At 44.2% G+C, this 25256-nt stretch overlaps 1 protein-coding gene and 1 non-coding gene across 7 annotated transcripts in view; both read right to left on the reverse strand.

Annotated features, from left to right (window-relative positions):
• LOC122542342 (beta-1,4-mannosyl-glycoprotein 4-beta-N-acetylglucosaminyltransferase-like) overlaps window positions 1-25256 on the reverse strand; it is a 48607-nt gene that overhangs the window by 7331 nt on the left and 16020 nt on the right. The window contains exons 1-2 of one of the 6 annotated variants that reach the window (XM_087978401.1): window positions 13720-13800; window positions 13561-13635 (exon numbers count right to left, since the gene is read on the reverse strand). The exons of 2 other annotated variants lie outside the window; for them this stretch is intronic. Coding sequence is in view for 1 of the 4 variants with exons in the window: in XM_043680017.2 (XP_043535952.1) it covers window positions 630-637 (8 nt within the window). In the remaining 3 variants the exon portion in view is untranslated. Of the gene's footprint in view, window positions 1-629; window positions 715-3920; window positions 3998-13560; window positions 13636-13719; window positions 13801-24496; window positions 24968-25256 lie in introns of those variants that run through there. 3 more of the 6 variants (XM_087978400.1, XM_043680017.2, XR_015752582.1) reach the window with 3 other exon arrangements.
• On the reverse strand, window positions 1654-1762 carry LOC122542383 (U6 spliceosomal RNA). Its single transcript, XR_006309794.1, has one exon. It is a non-coding gene; the product is annotated as a U6 spliceosomal RNA (small nuclear RNA).

The raw sequence follows: 25256 nt of genomic DNA on the forward strand, positions 1-25256 counted from the left end.
AAGACGCCGTGTTAACACTGCTTTCTTGTTACAGATGCTGCTAGACTTGCTGAGTTCTGCTAGCAATTTGTGTTTTTTTTTCTCCTCACTCCCTGTACCTTGAATGTATTATTAAAGGATTTGTCATCATCATCCCAGCTGTGCTCTGGCAATGGGCAAACACACCAAATTACTAAAGCTGACTCTGTAAGATGAAAACTAAAAGACACCTTCATTTCATAGATAATCCAACTAGGGCTACATGTAAATCTAGGGAAGGAAAGAAAGCTTTTCTCCTAACTTTCATACTGTAATTCCAGAAATATGGATTGGATCGTATCAGCTTTGCAGGCTTCAGGAATAATCCCTGACACACTCACGCTTGGCTCATGTTTGGTGTCGTCCCCTCAGTTTTTGCTGGGGTATGGGCGTCGCTGGCTGGCTAGCATTTTTTACCTGTCCCTAATTGTCCTTGAAAAGGTGATGATGATGATAGTGGCCTCAGGAACAAGCACACAGAGATACAAATCCAGCCCACCCACAAATCTCCCACCTGTGCAGATACACCCACGTTCAGAGCCACTGTCCAGTGAAGCCTCCAGCAGCCCCCCCACCTAGGAGACATCAGGAGCAGGACCACTCACACTCACTTCAACATGGATGATAAGCAAACAATCTGATCTGCAGCTGAGGTATTTAAGGAGTAATGATGACTGCCAGTGTCTCTGGGGCTAGCAGCCAGAGATGAAGCACTCTTGTGGAACCTGGAGAATTTTTAAAAAGCAGGAAAATTAAAATTGCACGGCAAATCTCAATCAAAAACTTGCTCACCTTAGTTTAATTGTTGTTATATACATTTTGTGAAGTCTGTTTTAAAAAAACCTCCCAGACAATAGATCAGGCTTCCCGTTTCATCCATTTAGAGAGTCATAGAGACGTACAGCATGGAAACAGACCCTTCGGTCCAACTTGGCCATACCGACCAGATATCCCAACCCAATCTAGTTCCACCTGCCAGCACCCGGCCCATATCCCTCCAAACCCTTCCTATTCATATATGCATCCAAATGTTGCAATTGTACCAGCCTCCACTTCCTCTGGCAGCTCATTCCATACCCATAACACCTTCTGAGTGAAAAGGTTACCCCTTGGGTCTCTTTTATATCTTTCCCCTCTCACCCTAAACCTATGCTCTCTTGCTCTGGACTCCCCGACCCCAGGAAAAAGACTGTGCCTCACCCCTCAGCCTCCGACGCTCCAGGGAAAACAGCCCCAGCCTGTTCAGCCGCTCCCCTTAGCGCAGATCCTCCAACCCTGGCAACATCCTTGTAAATCTTTTCTGAACCCTTTCAAGTTTCACAACATCTTTCCAACAGGAAGGAGACCAGAAATGCATGCAATATTCCAACAGTAGCCTAACCAATGTCCTGTACAGCAGCAACATGACCTCCCAACTCCTGTACTCAATACTCTGACCACTCCCTAGGACATTACCATTAAGTGTATAAGTCCTGCTAAGATTTGCTTTCCCAAAATGCAGCACCTCACATTTATCTGAATTAAATTCCATCTGCCTCTTCTCAGCCCATTGGTCCATCTGGTTGGGCAGCTCCCTGATGTGAATCCAACACCCTTAGCGAGGGGCGCCTGGGAGCTGACGTTACATCAATGCTAACACAGTAAGAACACTTTATAAATGTGTGTGGGTCATCCTTGTGCAGGAGCCATGCTAACCTTCTCTATATCATTCCAACTTTAGTATACGTGCTGCTGTAGCAAGCACAAGCTGATAGAACGGGAATGTTGCACTCAAAACATCTTCAAATGTTTAAATGCTTCAATACAGTACAACACAGCACAACAACAGGCCCCTCAGTCCACCAAGCATGCACAAAATCTCACCCTTATTTAGACACACTACTTATTGCCCGTGCATGATATCCATCCCTCTGTTTGTCTCCCTTTCACCTGTCTACGAAAATACACCCTAAATGTTGCTAATGTGCCTGCTTCCACCACCTCCACGGACAGTGCATACCAGGCATCCACCACCCTCTGAGCAACACTTTTCCTCACTTCCCTTAAACCTGTGCCCCCTTATTGTTGACCTTTCCATCCTGGGAAAAAGCCTCTCTGTGCCTTTCAGTTTTGTAGACTCTCTAGGTCACCCCTCAGTCTCTGTCTTGCCACTGAAAACAAAATCAGAGTTTATCCAACCTCTCCTCATAACTAAAGCCCTCCAGAGCAGTCAACATCCTGGTACTCCTTCTCTGCACCCTCTTCAAAACATCCACATTCTCCTGGTAGTGCAGCCACCAGAACTGCATGTAATAGTCCAAATGTGGCCTTACTGAAGTTTTGTACAACTGGTACATAACTTTCCAACTTTTATCCTCTATGCCCTGGCCAATGAAGGTATGCATTCTTGACCACCTTATCTACCTGTATTGCCACTTGCAGCGCTATGCGAACCTGCACATCCGGATCCTTGCACAACATGAGTTACTGATCTTCATTCTGAAGAGCACTCTAACACCGCTGCTCTGTCTTATACTGCCAAGGTAGTTTTGTAACCATCTAGCTAGCTCACCCCAGTTCCCATGAGACTCTATCTTCTGTATCAATCTGCCATGAGGTGCCTTATCAAATGCATTACTAAAGTGTATGTAGACCACATTCACTGCCCTCCCTTCAAATCATTCTTGTAACTCTTCAAAACAAAAGTCAATGAAGATGGCAAGACATGATCTTTCTGCACAAACTCATGCTGCCTATCACCAACAAGTCCATTTGCTTCCAAATAAGAATAAATCCTCCTAACTTTGCCAATAGCTTCCCCAACCACTGATATCAGGCTCACCAGTCTGTAATTACCTCGATTATCTCTGTTTCCTTTCCTAAACAAAGGAACAATCGGTCATGTTCTAGCCCTCTGAAATCTCACTGAAGCCAAAGGATACAAAGATATCTGTTCAGGCCCAGCTAATTTCTTCTTTGTCTCCCACAGTATCCTGTGAGAGATCCCATCTGGCCCTGGGAACTTGTTAATCTTGTATTTCAAGTTCCCCAACACTTTCTCCTTGATTATGTTGACCTGCCTGAGTATGTACACACCTTTCCCTAACCTCAATGTCCTACACATCACGCTCTTTGGTGAATTACCAAAGTAAAGTATTCTTTAAGGATCTTACCCAATCCCTCTGGCTCCACATATAACCTCTCTCCTTTATCTCTGAGTGGACCTACTCTTTCCTTAGCTTCCCCTTGCTCCTAATACATGTATAAAATGTCTTGGGATTCTCCTTAAAACTACTAGCCAGGGACATTTCACAGTCCCTTTTAGCCCTCCTAACTTCTCATTTGAACTCTTTCCTACATTCTCTATATTCTTCAAGGATTTCATCTGTTTTTAGTTGTCTAGACCTTCAAAATGCTTCTTTGTTTTTGACTAAGCTGATCATTTCTCCTGTCAAATAAAGGTTCCCGAATCCTGCCATTCCAGTCCTTCATTTTCACAGGAACGTGCCTGTCCTGCACTATAATCAACTGGTCCTTAAAAGACTTCCACGTCAAATGTGGCTTTACCTTCAAAATGCCACTCCCAATTCACATTCTCCAATTCTTGCCTAATTCTATTATAGTTGGCCTTCCCCTGATTTAACACCTTCATTTCAGGTCCACTTTTGGTGTTTCTCCATAAGTATATGAAAACATGTGGAAAGATGGTCACTACTCCCAAAACTCTCCCCCATTGAAACTTCAATCACCTGACCAGGCTCATTTCCCATACCAGGTCCAGTATGGCACCCTCCCTCGTTGGACTATCCACATACTATTTTTAAAAAAACTCTCCTGGACACATCTAACAAATTGCTCCCCACCCAAACCCCCAGCATGAAGGGAGTCCCAGTCAACATGGGGAAAAGTTAAAAATCACTCACCACAACCACCTTGTTATTTCACATCTTTCCAGAATCTGATGTATCCCTTCCTCGATCTCCCACTGGCAGCTGGGAGGTCCGTAGTACAATCCCAGCATTGTGATTGCATCCTTCACATTCCTAAGCTCTACCTATAACGCCTCACTGCAAGATTCCCCAGCAAGTCCTCGCTTAACACAGCTGTGATATGCACAATAACCAGTAATGCAACTCTTCCCCACCTCTTTTGTTGCTTCCAATCTCGGCTAAAACATCAATACCTTGGAATGTTAAGCTACCAATCCCGTCCTTCACTCATCTATGTCTCTGTGGTTGCAACATCATAATGTCAGGTGAGTCACCACAATAATAACTACCTCCAATGATGGCACATTTATGTATTCCACATTTTAAAGCTGAAGTCATATCTCCTTATTTTTTAAAGGAGAATCTTTCCTTGTCAGAAGCGGGATCTTTACACAGAGTTGTGAGAGCATGGAATGCGTTGCCAGCAGCAGTTGTGGAAGTGAGGTCATTGGGGACATTTAAGAGACTGCTGGACATGCATATGGTCACGGAAATTTGAGGGTGCATACATGAGGATTAATGGTCGGCACAATATCATGGGCTGAAGGGCCTGTTCTGTGCTGTACTGTTCTATGTTCTATGAATTCCTTTAATGGTGCTCCAATCTGACCACTAGATGCTGATAAACTGTAATAAAATTCCTGTAAATGACTGATCTACATTAAGGTGGTTTCAAACCTAAAAGAACATGGTAAGATTACAAGATTACAGGGTCAGAGTTTTCTAATTTACAATCGGCTTGAAAACGAACTGGTTATAGCAGAACAAACTAGAATCATAGAATTCCTACAGTGTGGAAACAAACCATTCGGCCTGACAAATCTGCACCAACCCTCTGAAGAGTATCCCACTCAGACCTATTACTCTACATTTACCCCTGACTAATGCACCTAACCTACACATCCCTGAACGCTATAGACAATTCTAGCATGGCCAATTCAACTAACCTGCACATCTTTGGATTGTGGGAGCAAGCGGGAGCACCCGGCAGAAACCCACACAGACACAGTCATCTGAGGCTGGAATTAAACCTGGGTCCCTGGTGCTGTGAGGATGCAGTACTAACCACTGAGCCACTGTGCTGTCCTAAATATATTAATCACAGTAGTGTACTTTACGTGGTTTATATGGACTTCAGTAAGGCCTCTGACAACAACTCACATGGAATACTAGACCAAAATGCTAACACTCCACAGGATCCAAGGCAAGTTGGCAAACTGAACCCAAAATGGACTTCCCTTATTAGACCTCCAAAACTACATCATCTTGCTCTTATCAGGATTAAATTTCATCTGCAGTTACTCTGCTCAATTTACTAGCTGATCTATAGACTGTAACCTGAGACCATTCTCCGCACTATCAACAGCACCAATTTACATGGCATCTGCAAACGTATGAATTATACTTCAACATTCACATCAAGCTGCTAAATGTACATAACATCAGCAAGGGTCCCAGCATCAATCCTTGTAGTACCCTGCTGATCATAGGCTTCTAATCACAACCATCCACCAACCTTCATTAGCCAGGAAGTAGAATTTAGGAGTAAATTAATAAATAACATTGCTTAGGCCCCAGATGGAATAGTTCTGATCACCATACTATCAGAAGGACATGATCACACTGGATAGGGGGCAGAGGAGATTCACCAGGATGTTGCTGGTGCAGCATTGAAATGCAGAAGTGTCCTGTAAGTGGATCAGAGATGTTCCACTTGCTGAAAGGATAGAAGATCTTTCTCCAGAGGTATGTGTCGTAACATACCTGGGCAGGCTAACTGAAAATGTTTACAAATTATAAGATGCTCCCGATATCCAAGATAGACCTCACTGGATTTTTTTTTTATAAATAGAATACTGCCACAAATCCCTCCTGAGGCCATGTCACTCAGATCCCTATTAGATTCCACCCGGTCTCCACAGCTCTCTGTCAAAACCCAGAGAGAGGAAGAAGAAAAAAGAAACTTCTCATTGTATTTTCAATCTCTGCCTGATACACCTTATCCTTGAGGAATTAAAAAACAAAGAACCAGAGTGAGATCAAACAACAGAATGCTTGAGAATCTCAGTAGTCTAAGTATCCATGGAGATAGGAACAAAATTAACAGTGAATCTGAAATTACCATTGTTTTTAAAAAGCCGTGTCCCTTTATCCAAGTCTCTCCAACAAGAGGAGTATCTGTCCTGCATCTACCCTGTCGAAGTCCAATCAGCACCATAAACCATAAAAGGATCACCTTTCATCTTCAATGATGAAAGGTTGAACAGGCTCAACCTTTAAGGAATTGGATGACAATTTTAGACAGTGGATTTGGATTGGCACTGGCTTGGAGGGCCTCAGGGCCTGTTCCTGGGCTGTAAATTTTCTTTGTTCTTTTGTCACATAATAAATCCATTATCTCAGGAGTGATAACAGCAGCACCAGAGCTTCCTAACAAAAGCCTGCAGCAAAACCCATATTGAGTAGCAGCTAAACCCTAACAGAAACCCCACCAAAAATTAATGAGGCTGAAGAAAGTGACAACAGTACCAAGCAGTGAACTCATTAGTATGTTGTGTTTGCCCACATGAAAGTTGCACTAAGAGTTACAGCTTCCTTTTAAAAGGACAGAATTTTCTACTCTACCTAAATTTCAGAAAAGAGATTTTTTTTTTGAAACAAAAGCTATGATATGCGTGCTCAGTCCCGTACGGCACTATGTCAGAAATCTTTGATTACTCCCAGCAGTCTGGATGACCACATCTGCAGGAAATGTCACCTGGCACTGCACTGTGTCTGCTAGGCAGAGTTACAAAGAGAAGGGCTAATGCCCTTCTCTTTGATTCCTGAAGAAGGGCTAATGCCCGAAACGTCGATTCTCCTGTTCCCTAGATGCTGCCTGACCTGCTGCGCTTTTCCAGCAACACATTTCCATCTCAGAGTTACAAAGAGAGCATGCTTTAAAGACGTGGTCACTTTGCAGTTAAAGGGACTGCAGTCAGGGAGAAAATAGGTGGAAGGTAAGCAAGCTGGTAATTGGGAAAGCCCAAGAGAGCATCTCATTTAGGAACAGAGACTGGAAGGTTTGAATTTAAAGTAGTGGCTGAATAGGCTGGGTTTTTTCCCTGGTGTGTATGAGGCTGAGGTTTATAAAATTATGCAGGGCATAGATAGGGTGAATAGCCAAGACCTTTTCCCAAGGGTATAGGAGCTCAAAACTAGAGGTTTTAGGTGAGGAGAAAAGGGACCCAAGGGACAATCTTTTCACAAAATAGGCAGTGAATGTACAGAATGAGCTGCCAGAGGAAGTGGTAGAGGAGAGTACAATTATAACATTTAAAAAACATTTGGACAAGTACACAGATAGAAATGTTTAGAGAAACATGGGCCAAACATAGGCAAACGGGACTAGTTCAGTTTAGGAAACCTGGTCGGAATGGACAAGTTAGGCCATACTAAGGGCTTACACCCGCAACATCGATTCTCCTGCTCCTCAGATGCTGCCTGACCAGCTGTACTTTTCCAGCACCATATTCTCAACTCTGTACACCATATTCTCAACTCTGTACACACTCTGAAAACATCTTTTGAAAACAGGAGAGCTACAGTTTCTCTAGAGAATGGAGATAGCCCCACTTCCTCATCTTTGAGGGGGTTGGGGAACACAGAGACACACAGGCAGACAGAGACATTGAGAATAGAAATGAATAGTAAATACAGCAGTAAGCAGGGAAAGGACAGACATTTCTCTGATTACAGACATGACCCTGGGTTGATGTGTTGGAGCCTGAGGCCAGAGTGAATGATGGCACTCTACAGCTGCAGGGCATACCCAATGTCAAACAAGCAAACAGTCAGGAGGTGTAGAACAAAACTTTAGGGAGTGAGGTTGCAGATTGAAAAGCTGGGTAAAAAGGTTGTAATCTCTGGACAGTAAATGTGGAGTAGGCCAATACAGCAGATGAATGCGTAACAGAAGAGTTGGAGTGGAATAGGAGTGAAGGCTTTAAATTCCTGGAGCACAGGTTCCGCTTCTGTTCAGGTCTCACTGTCCCAAGTCCAAAGGGTCGCAATGGAACCAGAAAGGGTGCATAGCATGCAAGAGCTGGTGACAGTATCAGGTAATTAATATGTTGGGAAATGGGATACAAAGAGAGGTACGATGACTAGTACAATAGTTGGCAATGCACAGATAAATGTAGATGAAAACAAAACTCAGTTGGGCCAGCAGTGTATATTATCAAGTTCAAGCATATGGGAGCTTGGCAAAGTTGGATGGAATTTATTTTAATGCAAGGAATACTGAGAGTATTGCAAAAGGGAGACACGCAGAGACAGATTTAAATAAGACAAGACAGGATCCGACCAAAGTGAACTGGGAGGAGGTACCTGCGGGAAAAAAAACTGAGTGGACATCTTTCAAAATAGAATCAGAGTGCAGAGCAGGTTTGCAAAGGTAAAGGCTGGGACCAAAAATTCTAGAGAACCTTCAATATTGAGGAATGTACAGGATTAGATAAAGGAAAATTTAAAAAAGAGAAACTTAAAAGTAGATACCAAGGCCTTCAAAACCCAGAAGCCCTTGAGGCATACTGAAATTGCAAGGGGTTGCTTTACAACTTGGGAAAGCAAACAGAGGTCATGAGAAAACATTAGCAGGTACAGAGCAAAATTCATAGGGCAGCTTGTTAGGAAGGAGTAAGAGGATAAGCCGAGAAAAAATGGGGCCCATGCAAGACAGCACAGCCCATCGGGTCCTTTGGCTAACCACATCCATACTGATCACAATGCCAATCTCAACTAATCCCCCCTGCCTGTTCATGAGTCTGTCTAAACACCTCTTAAACATTGCTATCATATCTGCTTCTACCAACTCTCCGGGCAATGCATTCTAGGCCACCTATCAACCTGTCAATCTCCGTTAAACTTGCCACTCACACAAACCTGCACCCCCTTAAATGTGTGACACTTTCGACCTGGGGAAAAAAAATGCTCCATGCATCCACCCTATCAGTTTTATATACTTCCATCACAAGATTGTCCCTCAGCCCTCCAACACTCTTGGATAAACTTGGTTTGTTTTTCCAAACTGTCCACTCCAATCAGGCCACATCCTGGTAAATCTCTTTTGCAACCTCTCCAAAGCCTCCATATCCTTCCACACTGTGGTGACCAGAACTGCACACAATACTCCAAATCTGGCCTAACTAAAATCTTAGTAAGCATGACATTATCAGAGGAGATCACATCTGACAGGTTTGATTGAATTTTGAGAGATGGTGACTAGTTTGGTGTATGGGTAGAGTGCAGTGGATGTAATTTTTTTTATGATTAGATTACTTACAACGTGGAAACAGGCCCTTTGGCCCAACAAGTCCACACCGACCCACCAAAGCGCAACCCACCCAGACCCATTCCCCTACATTTACCCATTCATCTAACACTATGGGCAACTTAGCATGGCCAATTCACCTAACTTGCACATTTTTGGACTGTGAGAGGAAACCGGAGCACCCAGAGGAAACCCACGCAGACATGGGGAGAATGTGCAAACTCCACACCGAGTATCGTTTGAAGTGGGAATTGAACCCGGGTCTCTGGCGCTGTGAGGCAGTAGTGCTAACCAATGTACCACTGCGCCGCCCAATCTACCTGGATCTTGGCAGGACTGCTGACAAGGTCTTGCATCGGATATTGCTGAAGACAGTCCAACATTGGCTTAGTGGCTGATAGAGTGTGATGGTTGAAGGTTATTTTTGAGCCAAATGGCCTCTTTCTGCATCTTAACAATTCTGATTTTATGACATAGTTAGCCAGTCACAGCAAGGAACATGGACTATGTAGTGAAATAGTTATAAACCTCATCCCTACCTGGTATTCACCCCTGCCAAGGCATTGGCTCACGCCATCCTCAGGGTCCTTGCTCTCTTACATTTCCAGGGTGCTCCCCTGTCACTACCTCATGGATTCTGCCACTTCCCTGCTCCACCTCCCAACCAAACACCTCAAATGGTCAGTTAGATCCAGTCGATCACAGATGAAAGGAGAGTTCCCCATCTTGGGCTAATTGGGGAAATTTCTTTCCAATTGCCATCTCCCACAAGTAGTCTCTCCTCAAAATAACCAAAGCAGGTGAGCACCAAAGCTGATGGAAAGAGGTCACTAAGCCATCACACTTGTGCCATCTTCATCCTGACAGAGCTTTTGATTCAATCCTTACCAGACAGACATTGCCCAATTCTTTCCTTCTCCAAGTATTTATCCACCTTTGAGCTGTTTTGTACCTGCTTCCCTCCCTCCAAGATCATGACATCACGCTACATCATAATGTTCCTTCACTTCATCACATTCAGCCCGAGCCCTCTCATTATCAGCCACAGGGAAACCTTTCCTGCACTATGGAGCTTTTCAGGTGTCTCCACCATGTTTATAACATTAATTATCTGGACCATTCTAATAAATCTTTACATCGGCATGGTAGGGATTAAAAAAAATCTATTCAAACCCTGATCATTCTTCCTGGGCAGCAGAAATTAAAATGAGACAAACCAGCGAGATCCTTGGGTGGGATGGGGGCATTGATGAGCAGGGAGATTTCAAGTGAAAAGAAGCTAGGGTCAGGCCTCCCCGATTTTGGAGGCCCTAAATAAATCCATACTTTTCTGCCCATCTACAGACCTGAGGAAGGAGCAGTGGAGGGGCTCCAAAAGCCTGCAGTCTCAAACAAACCTGTTGGACCATAACTCTGGTGTCGTGTGGTTTATGATTTTGTCCACCCTAGTCCAACACCGGCACCACCACACCATGCCCACAGACTAAAATTCCAAAGATGTGTCACATTCAATATTTCACAAAGGATTTAAATTTAAGAATTGTGGAAAAAAATGATTTTAAATTTTTCTATAACTAGTAGGAATGTTTCTTTCAAAAAAGGTCACAATGGAAATTTTTGATATAACGAGACTTCTGATAATCACATGACTGATAAAAACTGCTAGCTTTACTATAGACCCATGCTGGGGCTATTTGAGACTAGTTGGAGTGTGTTTTGGTATCTAGGGATTAGTTGAGAGTCAAGGGGCCAGCCATGAAAGGCTGCCCAGTTGATCTCTCCTGTTTCCAAAAAAGTAAGGCCTAGAATTTATGAGGTGGTAGGGTGGCTCACTGGTTATCACTGTTGCTTCACCGCACCAGGGACCCGGGTTCAATACTATTCTCAGGTAACTGTGTGAAGGTTGCACATTCTCCCAGTGTCTGTGTGGGTTTCCTCTGGATGCTCCAGTTTCATCCCATAATCCAAAGATGCGTGGGCTAGGTGGACTGACCATGCTAAATTGCCCATCATGTCCAGGGATATATAGGTTAGGTAGATTAGCAATGAGAAATGTAAGATTACAGGAGGAGTGTGGGTGGGATGCTCTTCAAAGGGCCAGTGTGGACTCAGTGGACTAAATGGCCTGCTTCCATACTGTAGGGATTCTCTAATTCTTGTTCAAGCTGAAACTTCTGTTCTTCTGAAAGATTTGACCTTTATTATATTCCCTGAGCAGGCTGTGCCTGCAAAGCTGCCAGAGACCATTATGTGATTAGTGACTTGACCACATGCTGCAGAACATTAGTGACAGACTTCAGGACAATCCACATTTTATCTTTTGCCTTCTAGAATAACCTGTTGGCTTTTTGAAAAAAATAAACACTTTAGCCAATCTTTGCAGATAAATCAGAGTAGAGGTGCTCATTTACATGTATGGTTTGTGGATATTTAGAGGGATAAACACTTATGCTATATTACTAACTGTATGTAAACTGAATATTGTTTATTCATTGAACAAGTTTACTTTGATGATAAACCTACAATTGTGTTGATCAAGAAATCAGGTCGGTATGGACATGTGCTGCCTGCAAATACAGGGATTCTTGAAGGGTAACATCAAACCTGACAATAGGTGTGAATTCAGTCAGTCAGTCAGTCAGTCTAGTGATGACAACCAGGGTAATTAACAACCTTCAATATTAGGAGATACTGCACCTCTACTCCCCAGCCCATACCCAACTCTCAGATGCTGTCCAAGCTCTACCCCTGACACTAACCCAAATGTGCCACCCAGCCCTGTGTGACTCCAGTCCCACTGGAGTTGCCAACCCTACAGGACTGGCCAGGGTTTCTAAGTGTTGAAGGTCACCTCCATCGTACTGCTGAGTAACTCAAGGGAAACAAAATATCACAGGTATATTATCAAAAAAATACAAATACAAAATTCGCAGCTGGCAAGCTTTAGAGCCACTCCTTCCTAGCAGGAGGAAGCTGCAGCCACCCATATGCATGGCTGACTCAGCTGTGAGCAGGACGACAGGTTTCCAAGGTCAATGCCTCTTTCAGGCAACGACTGTATCACGACCTCTACCTAGGATTCTGAATAGCATTCTGTTAAAGACTCACCAGTTTGAAATAGTTTCAGAATCTTTGGCTCATTTTATTTTCAAACAGCAACAAATATCTACTCTTGACAAAATTAACTTTCCAAAGTGAGTGAACAGATTAAAAAAGCACAGTCAGAAGGTAACCAGTAGTTACGCTGTAAAAGGGGTGACCAAAGGACAAAAAAAAATCTCTAACAAGGACAGTATCCCAATTTAAGTAATATTTATGGGTTTAAATATTCAAACACATTCTACCTACTTAGTGAGATCCCTGAAACAACTCAGGCTAAAACACTATGCAGGAGCAAATTACTGCAGATGTTGGAACCTGTAATGAAAACAAATGCTGGATATCACAGCAGGTTGGACAGCATTCATGGAAGGAAAGCAAGCTCATGTTTCGCAACTAGATGGCTCAAATGGACTCTTGGTAGTGGCCATCTTATAACCCAAACTATTCTCTCAATCTGTGCTGAATTGCCCATTACAACCTCAATGTTTCTCTTATTGCTTACAATATTTGTTACGTTCCTCCCTTTCCCACAATGCACTGTAGATAACTCTCAAATTAGTTTCTACCTGGGCAGTTTCTTCTCGCTGTTCAACACTACACAACTCTCCCCATAGCTACAGCTGGCATCTCATGAACATCACCTGGGAGAAAGTGCAGAAGCTGGAGATCAGAGTCGAGAGTGTGGTGCTGGAAAAACACAGCCAGTCAGGCAGCATCTGAAGAGCAGGAGAATCAACGTTTCGAACATAAGCTCTTCAGGACCACACACTACTCTCATGAACATCACCCGCACCCTTCCCAAATTCCTCGTTAGCCAATGGCCTGTGCCAAATGCTGCCAAGTTACTGTATATACTTGACAGAACTAAACATGGGACAGAATGCTACAATCAAGTCATTTCAAGTCTGAGCAGCCTTTTGGCGAATGTTGATTAATACCAAACTAGCTTTAAAAATTTACCATGATCATGTGGAGTCTCACTCCCTCAGGCTTTAATTACAAATAAACAAATTAGGAGATGGAGTGGGATACTCAGTCCAACAAGCCTCTCCACCACCACCAACACACACAAAAATAAAATCACAGCTGACCTGATAACTCCAAATTTCTACCTAATCCCAAAAATCTTTCACCCTCTTGCTAATCAAAAAATCTACCTACCTCTGCCATAAAAAGATTCAAAGACACTCTTTTCCTCAAGACGGCAGAAGCATTGCTCCAAAGACTCATGACCATCTGAGGAAACAAAAACGGTTTCATCTGTTTTAAATAGACAATGCTGTGCTTTTAAAATAGTGACCCCTCATTATAGATACTCACATAAAATGAAACATTTTCTCCACATCTACCTCGCTCAGACCCCTCCAGGTCCTGTAGGTTTCAATTACTGTACATAGTCGAATAATCGCCAATTTTTTTGACTACTTTTTAAAAGGTTAAATTTATGGGATCAACCTCTACACGGGTATGACTTTTGAGGGACTGAAATTCATGCCTGTCAAAATTCTTACCTTACCAATTAGCAGAAAGCCAGTTGATCTTGAAAAGAAAAAAAATTTTGAATATGGTAATTCTGAAGACCAGGAGTGGAGTGAAGCAGGATGATCAGCACACACTGATTCATAAATGTTGATCTGTTATCTGTGAAGAACTAAGACCGACTTTTACACGAGATAATTGGAAAATTCCAGATCTTTTGGCCAAAATAGGGGTAGGTGAACACAGGTAGAGGGTACAATCTGGTTGGTCAACGGGAGGAATGGATCCGATTGGCAGCTGGGGGGTGGGGGTGCTGTATCCTGCACCCAGGTTGACCTGGAGCAGTTCATCAACTTCACCCACAACTTCCACCCAACCCTCACAATTCACTTGGCCCATTTAGGACAACTCCCTCCCCTTTCTTGACCTCTCCATTTCCATCTCCGGCAACAGTCGCCAGACGGAAGTTTTACTCACAGACTCCCATAACCACTTGGACTATACCTCCTCCCACCCAGTATCCTGCAAGAACTCCATCCCATTCTCCCAATCCTTCCACTCGGATGAGGAGACATTCCACTCCCAAACATCCCAGATGTCCACCTAATTTGAATGTTCTTCCCCATCCAGTCATCCCTCCACTGCACCACCTCCATTCCCCATTCCACTACTCTAAACTCCCCCTTCTCTAAACCCAAAGAAAGAGTCCCCCTTGTCCTCACCTACCACCCCACCAGTATCCGCGTACAATGCATCACCCTCAAACACTCTGCCAACTCCCACTAGACCCTACCCCAATAACATCTTCCCCTCCCCAACCCTCTCTGCCTTCCCCAAGGAAGTTCCCTCTGACAGTCCTTGGTTTGCATCACTCTCCCCACCAACATCCCCCCACCCTCCCAAACCCCAAGTTCCTTCCCCTGCAACCGGAAATGATGCAAAACCTGCCGGAACGCCAATCCCTTCACTTCCGTCCAGGGCCCCAAACGGTTCTTCCAGGTGAGACAGATGCCTCTCCTACACCGTGGGCAGCACAGTGGCAGTGGTTAGCACTGCTTCCTCACAGAGGCAGAGACCCAGGTTCAATTCCCCCCTCAGGTGACTGACTGTGTGGAGTTTGCACATTCTCCCCATGTCTGCGTGGGTTTCCTCCGGGTGCTCCGGTTTCCTCCCACAGTCGAAAGATGTGCAGGTCAGGTGAATTGGCCATGCTAAATTGCCCGTAGTGTTAGGTAAGGGGTAAATGTAGGGGTATGGGTGGGTTGTGCTTCGGCGGGGCGGTGTGGACTTGTTGTGCCGAAGGGCCTGTTTCCACACTGTAAGTAATCTAATCTAATCTAACCCAGTTTACTGCATCCCGATGTGGTCTTCGCCACATTGGGGAGACCAACGTAAACTTAGGGAACAGTTCACTGAGCATCTCAGCCAGGCCTGCAGGAGCTGACCTGACCTCCCAGTCACCATCCATTTCAATTCCCCCAACCACTCCCTTTCCGACATGACCATCCTTGGCCTCCTCCATTGCCACAGCAAATCAGACTGCAAATTGGAGTAACAAAGGCATGAGATCTTCAGATTGGGAGACCCACTCAAATAAGAAATCCAAGTATGACCTTCGCAGAGCTATTAAGACAGCCAAGGACCAATACCGATCCACACGAGATCCAGACAGACACCCGGTGACTATGGCAAGGATAGAATGACATCGCAGGTTCTAAAAAGAGACAGTGCAAGATAGTAGACAATGATACATCCCTCCCAGATCATCTCAATGCCTTCTATGCTCACTTTGAGCAGAATTTCAGCAGAGAAGTAACATCTATTCCGACAAGTTCTGATGAACCTATCCCAATAGTCACTGCATCAGAGGTCAGATCAGTTTTCCTTTGTGTGAATCCAAGGAAAGTGATAGGACCAGACAGAGTACCAGGCCGTGCACGCAGAGCATGCACAGATCAACTGGTAGAGGTCTTCTCGGACATCTTCAACCTCTCCCTGCAGCAGGCCACTGTCCCTGCCTGTTTCAAGAGGCCAACATCATCCCTATGCCTAAGGCGGCTCATGCAGCAGGTCTCAATGACTACCGTCCAGCGGCCCTAACGTCGGTGTTCATGAAGAGCTTTGAAAGGCTGGTCATGGCATTAACCAGCTCCAGCCTCCCACTACTCTTAACCCACTCCAATCTGCCTATCAGACAAACAGATCTATGTCAGATGCCATATCACTTTGCCTTTCACTCCTCCCTGGATCATCCTGACATCAAGAACAGCTATGTAAGAATCTTACTCATTGACTACAGTTCAGCTTTCAACACTATTATCCCCTAGAGACTGATCACTAAACTTAGTGATCTCGGACTAAGCCCCACTCTCTGTAACTGGATCCTCCGTTTCCTGACCTACAGGCCACAATCAGTGAAGACTGGGGACAATATTTCATCCTCACTAACACTCAACATTGGAGCCCTCCAGGGGTGGGTACTCAGCCCCCTATTTACTCACTGTATACCCATGACTGTGTCGCCAAAAATCCCACTTACAAGTTCACTGATGATACCACCATAGTCAGTTGAATCTCAGATGGCGACGAAACAGACTAGAGATGGGAGGTGGAAGACCTGGAAAAATGGTGCACTGAGAACAACCTGGCTCTCAATGCCGGCAAAACCAAGGAACTCATTATTGACTTTTGGCGGGATGTTACTCATGTCCCCCTACACATCAACAGCACAGAGGTGGAATGAGTGGAGAATGTCAAGCTCCTGGGAGTGGTCACCCACAAGCTATCTTGGATTCTTCAAGTGGATGCACTGGTTACAAAAGGCCCAACATCTCTCCTTCTTCAGGCAGCTGAGGAAATTTGCCATGACAGCAAATCCCCTTGCCAACTTTTATAGGTGCGCCATCGAGAGCATTCTGTCTGGACATATCACTACCTGGTATGACAACTCTACCATCCAAGATGTTACAGAGAGTGGTGAACTCGGCCCAGACAATCACAAAGGCCAATCTCCCATCTATAGAATCCATCTACCAGGCCCGCTGTCAAGGAAAGGCCGCCAGCATTCTCAAAGATCTATCCCACCCTGGCAATATTTTTCTATAACCTCTACCATCTGGGAGAAGGTACAGAAGCCTGAATACACGCACCAGCCGGTTATGAAAGTTTCTACCCTACTGTTGCTAGAATATGGAATGGACTCGCAAACTCTTAACATTCGCCTGTACCTGTGTTTTAGTTTTTGCCGCTGTTTATCTATTATTTATTATCCATACTACTTAACTCTGATTTGCCTGTATTGCTCACAAGACAAAGCTTTTCACTGCATCGCGGTACACGTGACAGTAAATTCAATATCTCATCTTCCGCCTGGGCGACCTGCAGTCTGGAGGACTCAACATTGAGTTCTCCAAATTCAAAAAATCTCCCTTTCCAGCCCTCCCCTTCCCTTCCCAACCCTCCCCTCCCTTCCATTCCATTCCAGCTACCAGCCGGGTTAATTTCTCCCATTGACCAACCAGGTCATATCCTCTACCTGCGTTCACTAAATCCTACCTCAAGTTCTCCTCCTTTCCCCACACCTACGCCCACATCTGACATCCGAAACGTCAACATCTCCATCTCCTGATGCTGCATGGCTTGCTGTGTTCTTCCAGCTTCCTGCCTGTCTACCTTGCAAAGTATTTACAGACAGTCCCAGGGTTGCGAATGGATTGTGTTCTGGAATACTTGCAAGTCCATTTGTATGCAAATCAGAACAACACAGGATAATAAAACAGAATCTCTCTGTAATTACAGGAAACATTCATTTTCCAGATCTTTAAAATTACATGCCTGTTTAAAACTGCATACATAGGTCAAACAGTCATAAGCTGGAGACCGCTGACACATTCTTCCTTTATTAAAAAGGTGATCATACTGTACACAGTACTCCAGGGTGTGGTCTCACTTGAATAGCAAACAGCTAAGGTAGTATTCAATTCTCCTGTTCAAAACAAAAGCTATTAACTTACCTAATTACTTGTTACATATGCAGCTGCAATTCGTGCACAAATTTCTCAGCAGCTCACGGTCTCTGCAATTGCTCTTTATTTAAATGATACACCTCAAGATAAAAATCACACAACACCAAGTTTTGTCCAACAAGTTTAATTGGAAGCACTAGCTTTCGGAGCTTCCAATTAAACCTGTTCAACTATAACCTGGTGTTGTGTGATTTTTAACTTTGTACACCCCAGTCCAACACTGGCATTTCCAAATCAACACATCAAGATAAATCTTTTTTTTAAAAAGTTTTAGCTTTTTTATTTAAAAAAAAGTCATCTTACCCCGATTTTTCTTTAAATTTCTCTCTGTTTTGGTACCCAGTCTAGTCAGTAGCCTCTCTAGTGTTTTGCTTTTAAGTTCCTGACCCCTTCAGCTGCTGTAGTGAGGGACAGGGTAATCAGCAGGCTGTTTTCCTTGCTGATGTCTAAACAGGAGCTCATGAGACCCAAGTCCAGAAACAATTGAGGTCTCCTGGGACAGCTTCCTCCTGACTGTACGCCACTGTGCAGGCACCTGCCGAATGGTACCCAAGCAGTCATTCCTATGCAGTAATACCTTCCAGACAGGATGTACAGATGGCACAAAATCCTGGAACTCTGACCCAAACAATATAAGAGGTCTGCCAGGAACTACTGAAGTTCAAGGCGCAGCTCACCATCGCCTTCGCCAGGGTTTATAGGGATGGGCAACAAATGTTGGCTTAGTCAGTGGCATCATCATCCCACAAACAAAGCTTAATATAACTTTTGCCTAACAGTATCGATCAAAAATCTGTTCACCATAGAATGATCATTAATTAAGTCTCTTACATTTTGAGAGGGTGATCTGTATTTCTGCCATATGGTAAATATGCCATATTTATCTTTTAAATTGTAAAGAAAAACTGCCTGGCCACTTACGTATATTCTTATGTCATTAGATTTTAGATTAGATTACAGTGTGGAAACAGGCCCTTCGGCCCAACAAGTCCACTCCGACCCGCCGAAGCGCAACCCACCCATACCCCTACATTTACCCCTTACCTAACATTACGGACAATTTAGCCAATTCACCTGACCTGCACATCTTTGGACTGTGGGAGGAAACCGGAGCACCCGGAGGAAACCCACGCAGACACGGGGAGAACGTGCAAACTCCACACAGTCAGTCGCCTGAGGCGGGAATTGAACCCGGGTCTCCGGCGCTGTGAGGCAGCAGTGCTAACCACTGTGCCACCGTGCCACCCACACGATGTCGTGTGCATGTAGGTACACCCTGTTTATTGTTAAGGAAGTGATTTCTGATTGGTTGACTGGTTGAGAATCGCCCGCAATTGGAATAGAGCCTGAAGCATCTGAGAGGTGTGTGCGTCATCGTGTCTCATCAGTAGAAAAACTTACTGCCCCATAATGATCCACATGTGCACACTATTGCAGTTACAAACTAACCAGGACCCTGTTATTTGTTGTGGAAATTCTGTCCCTCTTGATTCTGGCCCTCTACTTATTACCTTAGAATGTGGGGTTTTTTTGTACCCAACTGATGCATTGCAATGATCTGTCTACATGGACTTGAAGCTCCACAGTCCAACCTTTCCACTAGTTAATTAACACACCGATCAAAAGGATGACATCACATTTCTAAACAGGGATTTTTCATTTGGCACAGTTTCGACTTGTAATGAAGTCAGCAAATTCTTGACATTTTCTGCTCTCATTCTCACTGCTTATTGTATCACCAACCATCGTTATTGTTAATACATAGACCAAAATAAAGGTCTGACAAAGTCCAGAGTGAATATAGCCAAGCGCCAGCACAGACTGTTCTCGGGCATCCGTCACATCATTCCAGTGCAAACAAACAGAAACCTGTGACTCCTACAATATTCTAAAGTTTCACCAATCTCCAATAAGGACCTGAAGAAACCCAGACCAGCAGAAACTATCAAAAGTGAATCAGTGCATTATTGGTGAGATGACAGTCATTACAACAGCCCTTCAAAGGCCTGAACTCCAATGGAGCTGACATTCCTGCATGTCCATGCGCCTCTCACACACACACCTCTCAGATGCTTCAGGCTCTATTCCAATTGCGGGCGATTCTCAACCAGTCAACCAATCAGAAATCACTTCCTTAACAATAAACAGGGCGTACCTACACGCACACGACATGAGTGCTGGAAGAGAACAGGTAAAAGAAAAAAGTCAATAGGATGTAGAACAATAAACAGACAGCAGGTAAATATTGAATGGCTTTTGCCTGAAACGTCGATTTCAAAGTGCCTTGGATGCTGCCTGAACTGCTGTGCTTTTCCAGCACCATTAATCCAAAATATACATAGCATTCAGCTCTAAACAGATTCACCACAGTATCCGCTTTCCTGAGCTAAATCTAGCAAATTCCATAATTCTGACACTAACAACTTGCAATAAGATTGCTCTGTAAGCTATAGATGGAGACCAATACTAACTCAACAGCCTGCCTATTGCTGCAGCTTCAGTGACAATATCAAGCAGACTGTCTATTGGTGGCACCTGGAAAGCTGCACTCAATGCAAGTATTCAGATAGGCACACCTACTGAAAATACACAACACTGCAATTACATCTGCACTTAAAACCTTGTTTGGTGTTACTCTGGCTAAAATATTTGCAAGCAAAGAGTCCCAGCTCCAAGACACAGATTGTTCACAGCAGTTGAATGCCTGCCTCATCGTTTCCTATTTTTCTAATCAACCTGTTCAGAGGTATTACTACACATCTCTGGAACAGGTGAGACTCAAACTCAGGCCTCTTGATTCAGGTGCAGGAACATTACCACTGTGCCACAAGATGACAAAAAAAAGGATGGGAAGGCGAGTGCGAGGATGACAGAGTTGAGAGAAGGATACAGACAGATTACGTGAAGGGGAAAAACTTGGCAGAGAGAAGACAATGTGGGAAAACAGAAGATTGTGCACTTTGGCAGGAACAATAGTAGCTCTAAATATTATTTGAATGAAGACCACAAAAAGCTACAGCAAAGAAGGATTTGAGAGTCCTCATTCATGAATTAAAAAATGTTTGCATTCAAGTCAACGGGTAATGGGGAAAGCAAATCCAAAGGGAATGGAGTGTAAAAGTGGGGAACTTGCGTTATACAATTCACTGGGTCAGACCAGAGCTGGAATACAATGAACAGATTTCATCCTTAAATCCAGGAAATATCAGCATTGGAGGTAGTCCAGAGAAGGGTTCACTAGGCTAGTCCTGGGTATGGAGGGGCTGTCTTATGAGGAAGGGTTGAAGGTTGGGCCTGTATTTGTTGGCAGTTTAGAAGATGAGGAGCAAGCTTATTAAAACATACAAGATTCTTCAGGGACTTAACAGGATTGATGGAGAAATGTTTATTACTCTTGTACCAGACAGGGGGTCTCAGAGTCAGGGTCACAGATTTAAAACAGAAATGAGGACGAGTTTCTTCTGTGGACAGTGAACCACTGGAATTCTTTAAGAGTTTTCAGAGGAACAGCGAGATCTTGGAGCTTGTCCATAGATTCCTGAAGGCAGAACAAGCTAGAGTAGAGTAATTGAGGCAGAAAGGACACTTTGTCTTGACCAGTCATGGCATAGATTATACAGAGTAGGGAGGTTACACTGGAGCTGTACAGAACTTTGGGTTTGGCAACAGCTGGAGTACTGTGTGTAATTCTGGCCACCACACTATAGGTGACTTCACTGGAGGAGTTACAGAGGAGATTCACAAGAGTGTTGCCTGGGATGGGGCATTTTAGCTATGAAGAGAGGCTGAGCACAGAAGGTGGAGGAGGAGCCAATAGAGGTACAAGACGATCAGGGGCATGGACAGGGTGGATAGGAAGCAGCTGGTCTCTTTAGCCAAAGGGTCAATTACAAGGGGGCATAATTTTAAGATAAAAAGGCAGAGGTTGAGAGGATTTAAGGACATTTCCCCCCCAACCCACCCCCACCAAAAAAGGTGGATGGAGTCTGGAATACACTGTCTGGGAGAGTAGAGGCAGCAGAAAACTTCAACTTTTAAAAAGCTACATGGACAAGCAATTGAAATGTTGTAACCTTCAAGATCACAGGCCAAGTGCTTTAAAGTGAGAAAGGTCAGTGCAGTTTTGAAAGGGCAATGGGCCTCTTCAGTGGTGTATGACTATACAACTATGACCAAAGCGGGCTGTGTAGGCTAGGTATTTATAGGTAGGTTTTTAAACATCAGTAAGGAATTCAAGGGTTGTGGGGAAAAGGCAGGAAAATTAGGATTTTCGGATCATCGCAGTGGGTGTGGTGTTACATGCAGGACAGACTGGGTGAGGAAGGCGGTTTCCTTCCCCGAAGGAAATTGGTGAACCAAACAGAATTTTATAACAATGACAGATGCCATGGTAACCACCACTGATCCTAGCCTTTTATTTGAGATTTTATTAATTGAATTTCAATTCTACAATTGCTATTGTAGGATTTGAACCAACATTTCAAAAGAGAGCCTAGACCTCAGGATTTCTCATCCAGTGACATCACTACCTAAAGAATTATACTAGGCCCATGTAAGTGAAAGAAATACTAGAGTCATAGAATGCCTACAGTGCAGAACCAGGCCATTTGGCGTGACAAGTCCACACCAACCCTCTGAAGAGTATCCCACTCAGACCCATTACTCTACATTTACCCCCGACTAATGCACCTAACCTACACATCCCTGAATGCTATGGACAACTTCAGCATGGTCAATTCAACTAGCTTGCACAAGTTTGGATTGTGGGAGGAAACTGGAGCACCTGGAGGAAACCCACACAGACATGAAGAGAATGTGCAAATGCCACACAGTCACCTGAGGCTGGAATTGAACCTGGGTCCCTGGTGCTGTGAGGATGCAGTGCTAACCACTGTAAGGATTGATGATTACATTTGTGGATGAAATAAAAGTTGGTGGAGTAGTAAATAGGACAGCCTGGAATACAAGAGGCAATCAATGGCAAATAGAATTCAATTTGGATAAATGTGAGATGATGCACTTGGACAGGATAAGCAAGGCAAGCAAATATGAATGAAAGGACCATGGGAAGTACTGAGGGACTTTGTCCTGAGACCTTAAACGGCCTGGTGGACAGGTGGATAAAGTGCTTAAGGCATATGGTATATTTGCCTTTAGTAGTTGAGGCATAGAGTGTACAGGAAGGGAGGTTGTGCTGGAACTGTGTAAAGTGTTAGTTAGGGCCACAGATACAGTTTGTGTGCAATTCTGGAATCCCCATTGATGTGATAGCACTGGAGTGTATGTAGAGGAGATTAACCCAGCTAACATTCTAATGAGAGAGTCTGTTATAAGAGATTGGACAGACTGAGATTGGTTTTCTTAATGGAGTAGAGGAGATTGAGAGGTGACATGATTGTGATCTATAAAATTAGAAGGGACATAAGGTAAATGGGAAGAAACTTATTCCCCACCTTGATCAACGATCAGGGTGCAGAGATTTGAGGGAATGAGCAGAAGGCTTAGAGGAGATGTGAAGAAAATCTCTCTCATCCAGAGGATGAGAGAGTCTGAAGCTCACTGCCTACACAGGCAGAAGCCCTCAGTATTTGAGAGCAGAGAGAGTTCTTAAAGACACGAGGGGCAATATCTTTTACACACAGAGTGTGGATAAGTACGTAAAAAGGAAGGGTTTGGAGGGGTATGGGCAAGAAGCAGGCAGGTGGGTCTAGTTTGGTTTGGGATTGTGTTTGTCATGGATTGTTTGGACTGAAGGGTCTGTTTCCGTGCTGTGTGACTCTATCTATCCTGTCTATGTAAGTATTTAGATGTGTGCTTGTGATGTCATGGCAAACAAGGCCATGGGTCATACTGGCTGTCATCCAGCACCTTTCCTATGGCCAGACAAGCATCTCTACTATTGCCTCCGTTCTTCACTCAACAAGTTTCATCTAGCCCTTGAGATTTACCAACTTTGAAGCTTGCCAGACCATTCAGAACCTCCTATGAATTTCTTGAATTACATCACAGACCTTCTCCCCGATTTCTATTCACACGTTTCCCACCCTCTTTCCCCCCCCCCCCCCCCCCGACATGGAGGGGGGACAACAACACAAAGCATTCATTGAGAACCCTACCTACAATCTCAGGCTCCACACACAAATTACTGCTGTTGCCCTTAATAGGCTATACTCTTTACGTAGTTATCTTTTTACCCTTAAATGTACCTGAAAAACAAACTTAATTTCCCTTTGTTCTACCTACCATTATAGCTCTCCTAATCTCCCTTTTAAGTTCCCTCTTGCACATTCTTCTGTTTAAGCAACCTAGCCTACACATTCCCAGACACTACTGGCAATTTAGTATGGTCAAGCCACCCAACCTGCATATCTTTGGACTGTGGGAGGAAACTACAGTGCCCAGCTGAAACCCATGGCAGACACAGAGAATGTGTAAACTTTGAATAGGTCCTGGATCCCTGATGCTGTGAGGCATCAGTACTAACGACTGAGCCATCACGCCACTCCGATCCAATGGTTTGAGAGGGAAGGTATATAACAATAAAGCTGATCAGATGGACAACGTTGTAAGAAATGAATAGGTTGAAGTATTTACACAAAGGTTATTTAATATAATTGTTTTTACACTTTAAAATATAAAAAAAGTGAAGTGCGATTCTGAGAAATTAAGGCTAAAAAACCTCAGGGTCAGGTGGATGTCCCACCACCAGAAGCTGGAATCTCAAAGGGCCATTTCAGGCAGGAATAGGCTCCTGGGTTCAAAACGCTGCAGCGTTAACCTACGTGGAAACAGAGGAGTTGCCAACTCGGGTCCGTGGTTTCTGACGGGGTATGGAGTCGTTATTAGCAGCACAACAGCTTGGACGTGAAGGGCGCTATATCAACGCACGATCTTGCAGGCGGGAGGGTCCGCCCAGTGATTAATGGCGCAGTCCTCCTCCAGGCCTGGAGATCGCACGGATATCCGAGGGAAATGGCTAACTGAAGGAGGTTAGCCGTGTTCGTGTGGGTCGGGGCGCAGGGATGAACTGCTTCTTCGCTGGAATTCAACCGAACGATGCAGTGCTGTGGGTTGGGAAAAGACACAACAAGGAATTCCAATAAGACAGCAGCCAATGAGTGAAGAACACTCAGCCTCCATATCGCATTGCAGCAAGTCGCAGGAAAATGAAAAACAGAAAGCTTCCATCACAGGCACAAAGAATTCAGTTATTGTTCCTTCCGTGTTTTAACAGCGATTGGCTTCTCCGTCAAATTCAGTGCTACACACACACACAATGCAAGCTTTCACTCTGTCGGAGTTACACCCCTCACTTCTGCTGTGATTCCGTGTGAACACATACCCCCAAAACAA

The sequence above is a fragment of the Chiloscyllium plagiosum genome, unplaced genomic scaffold, assembly GCF_037043375.1.
Source record: "Chiloscyllium plagiosum isolate Xiang-an unplaced genomic scaffold, Cpla_swu_hap1 HiC_scaffold_33, whole genome shotgun sequence".
Classification (NCBI taxonomy): Eukaryota; Metazoa; Chordata; class Chondrichthyes; order Orectolobiformes; family Hemiscylliidae; genus Chiloscyllium; species Chiloscyllium plagiosum.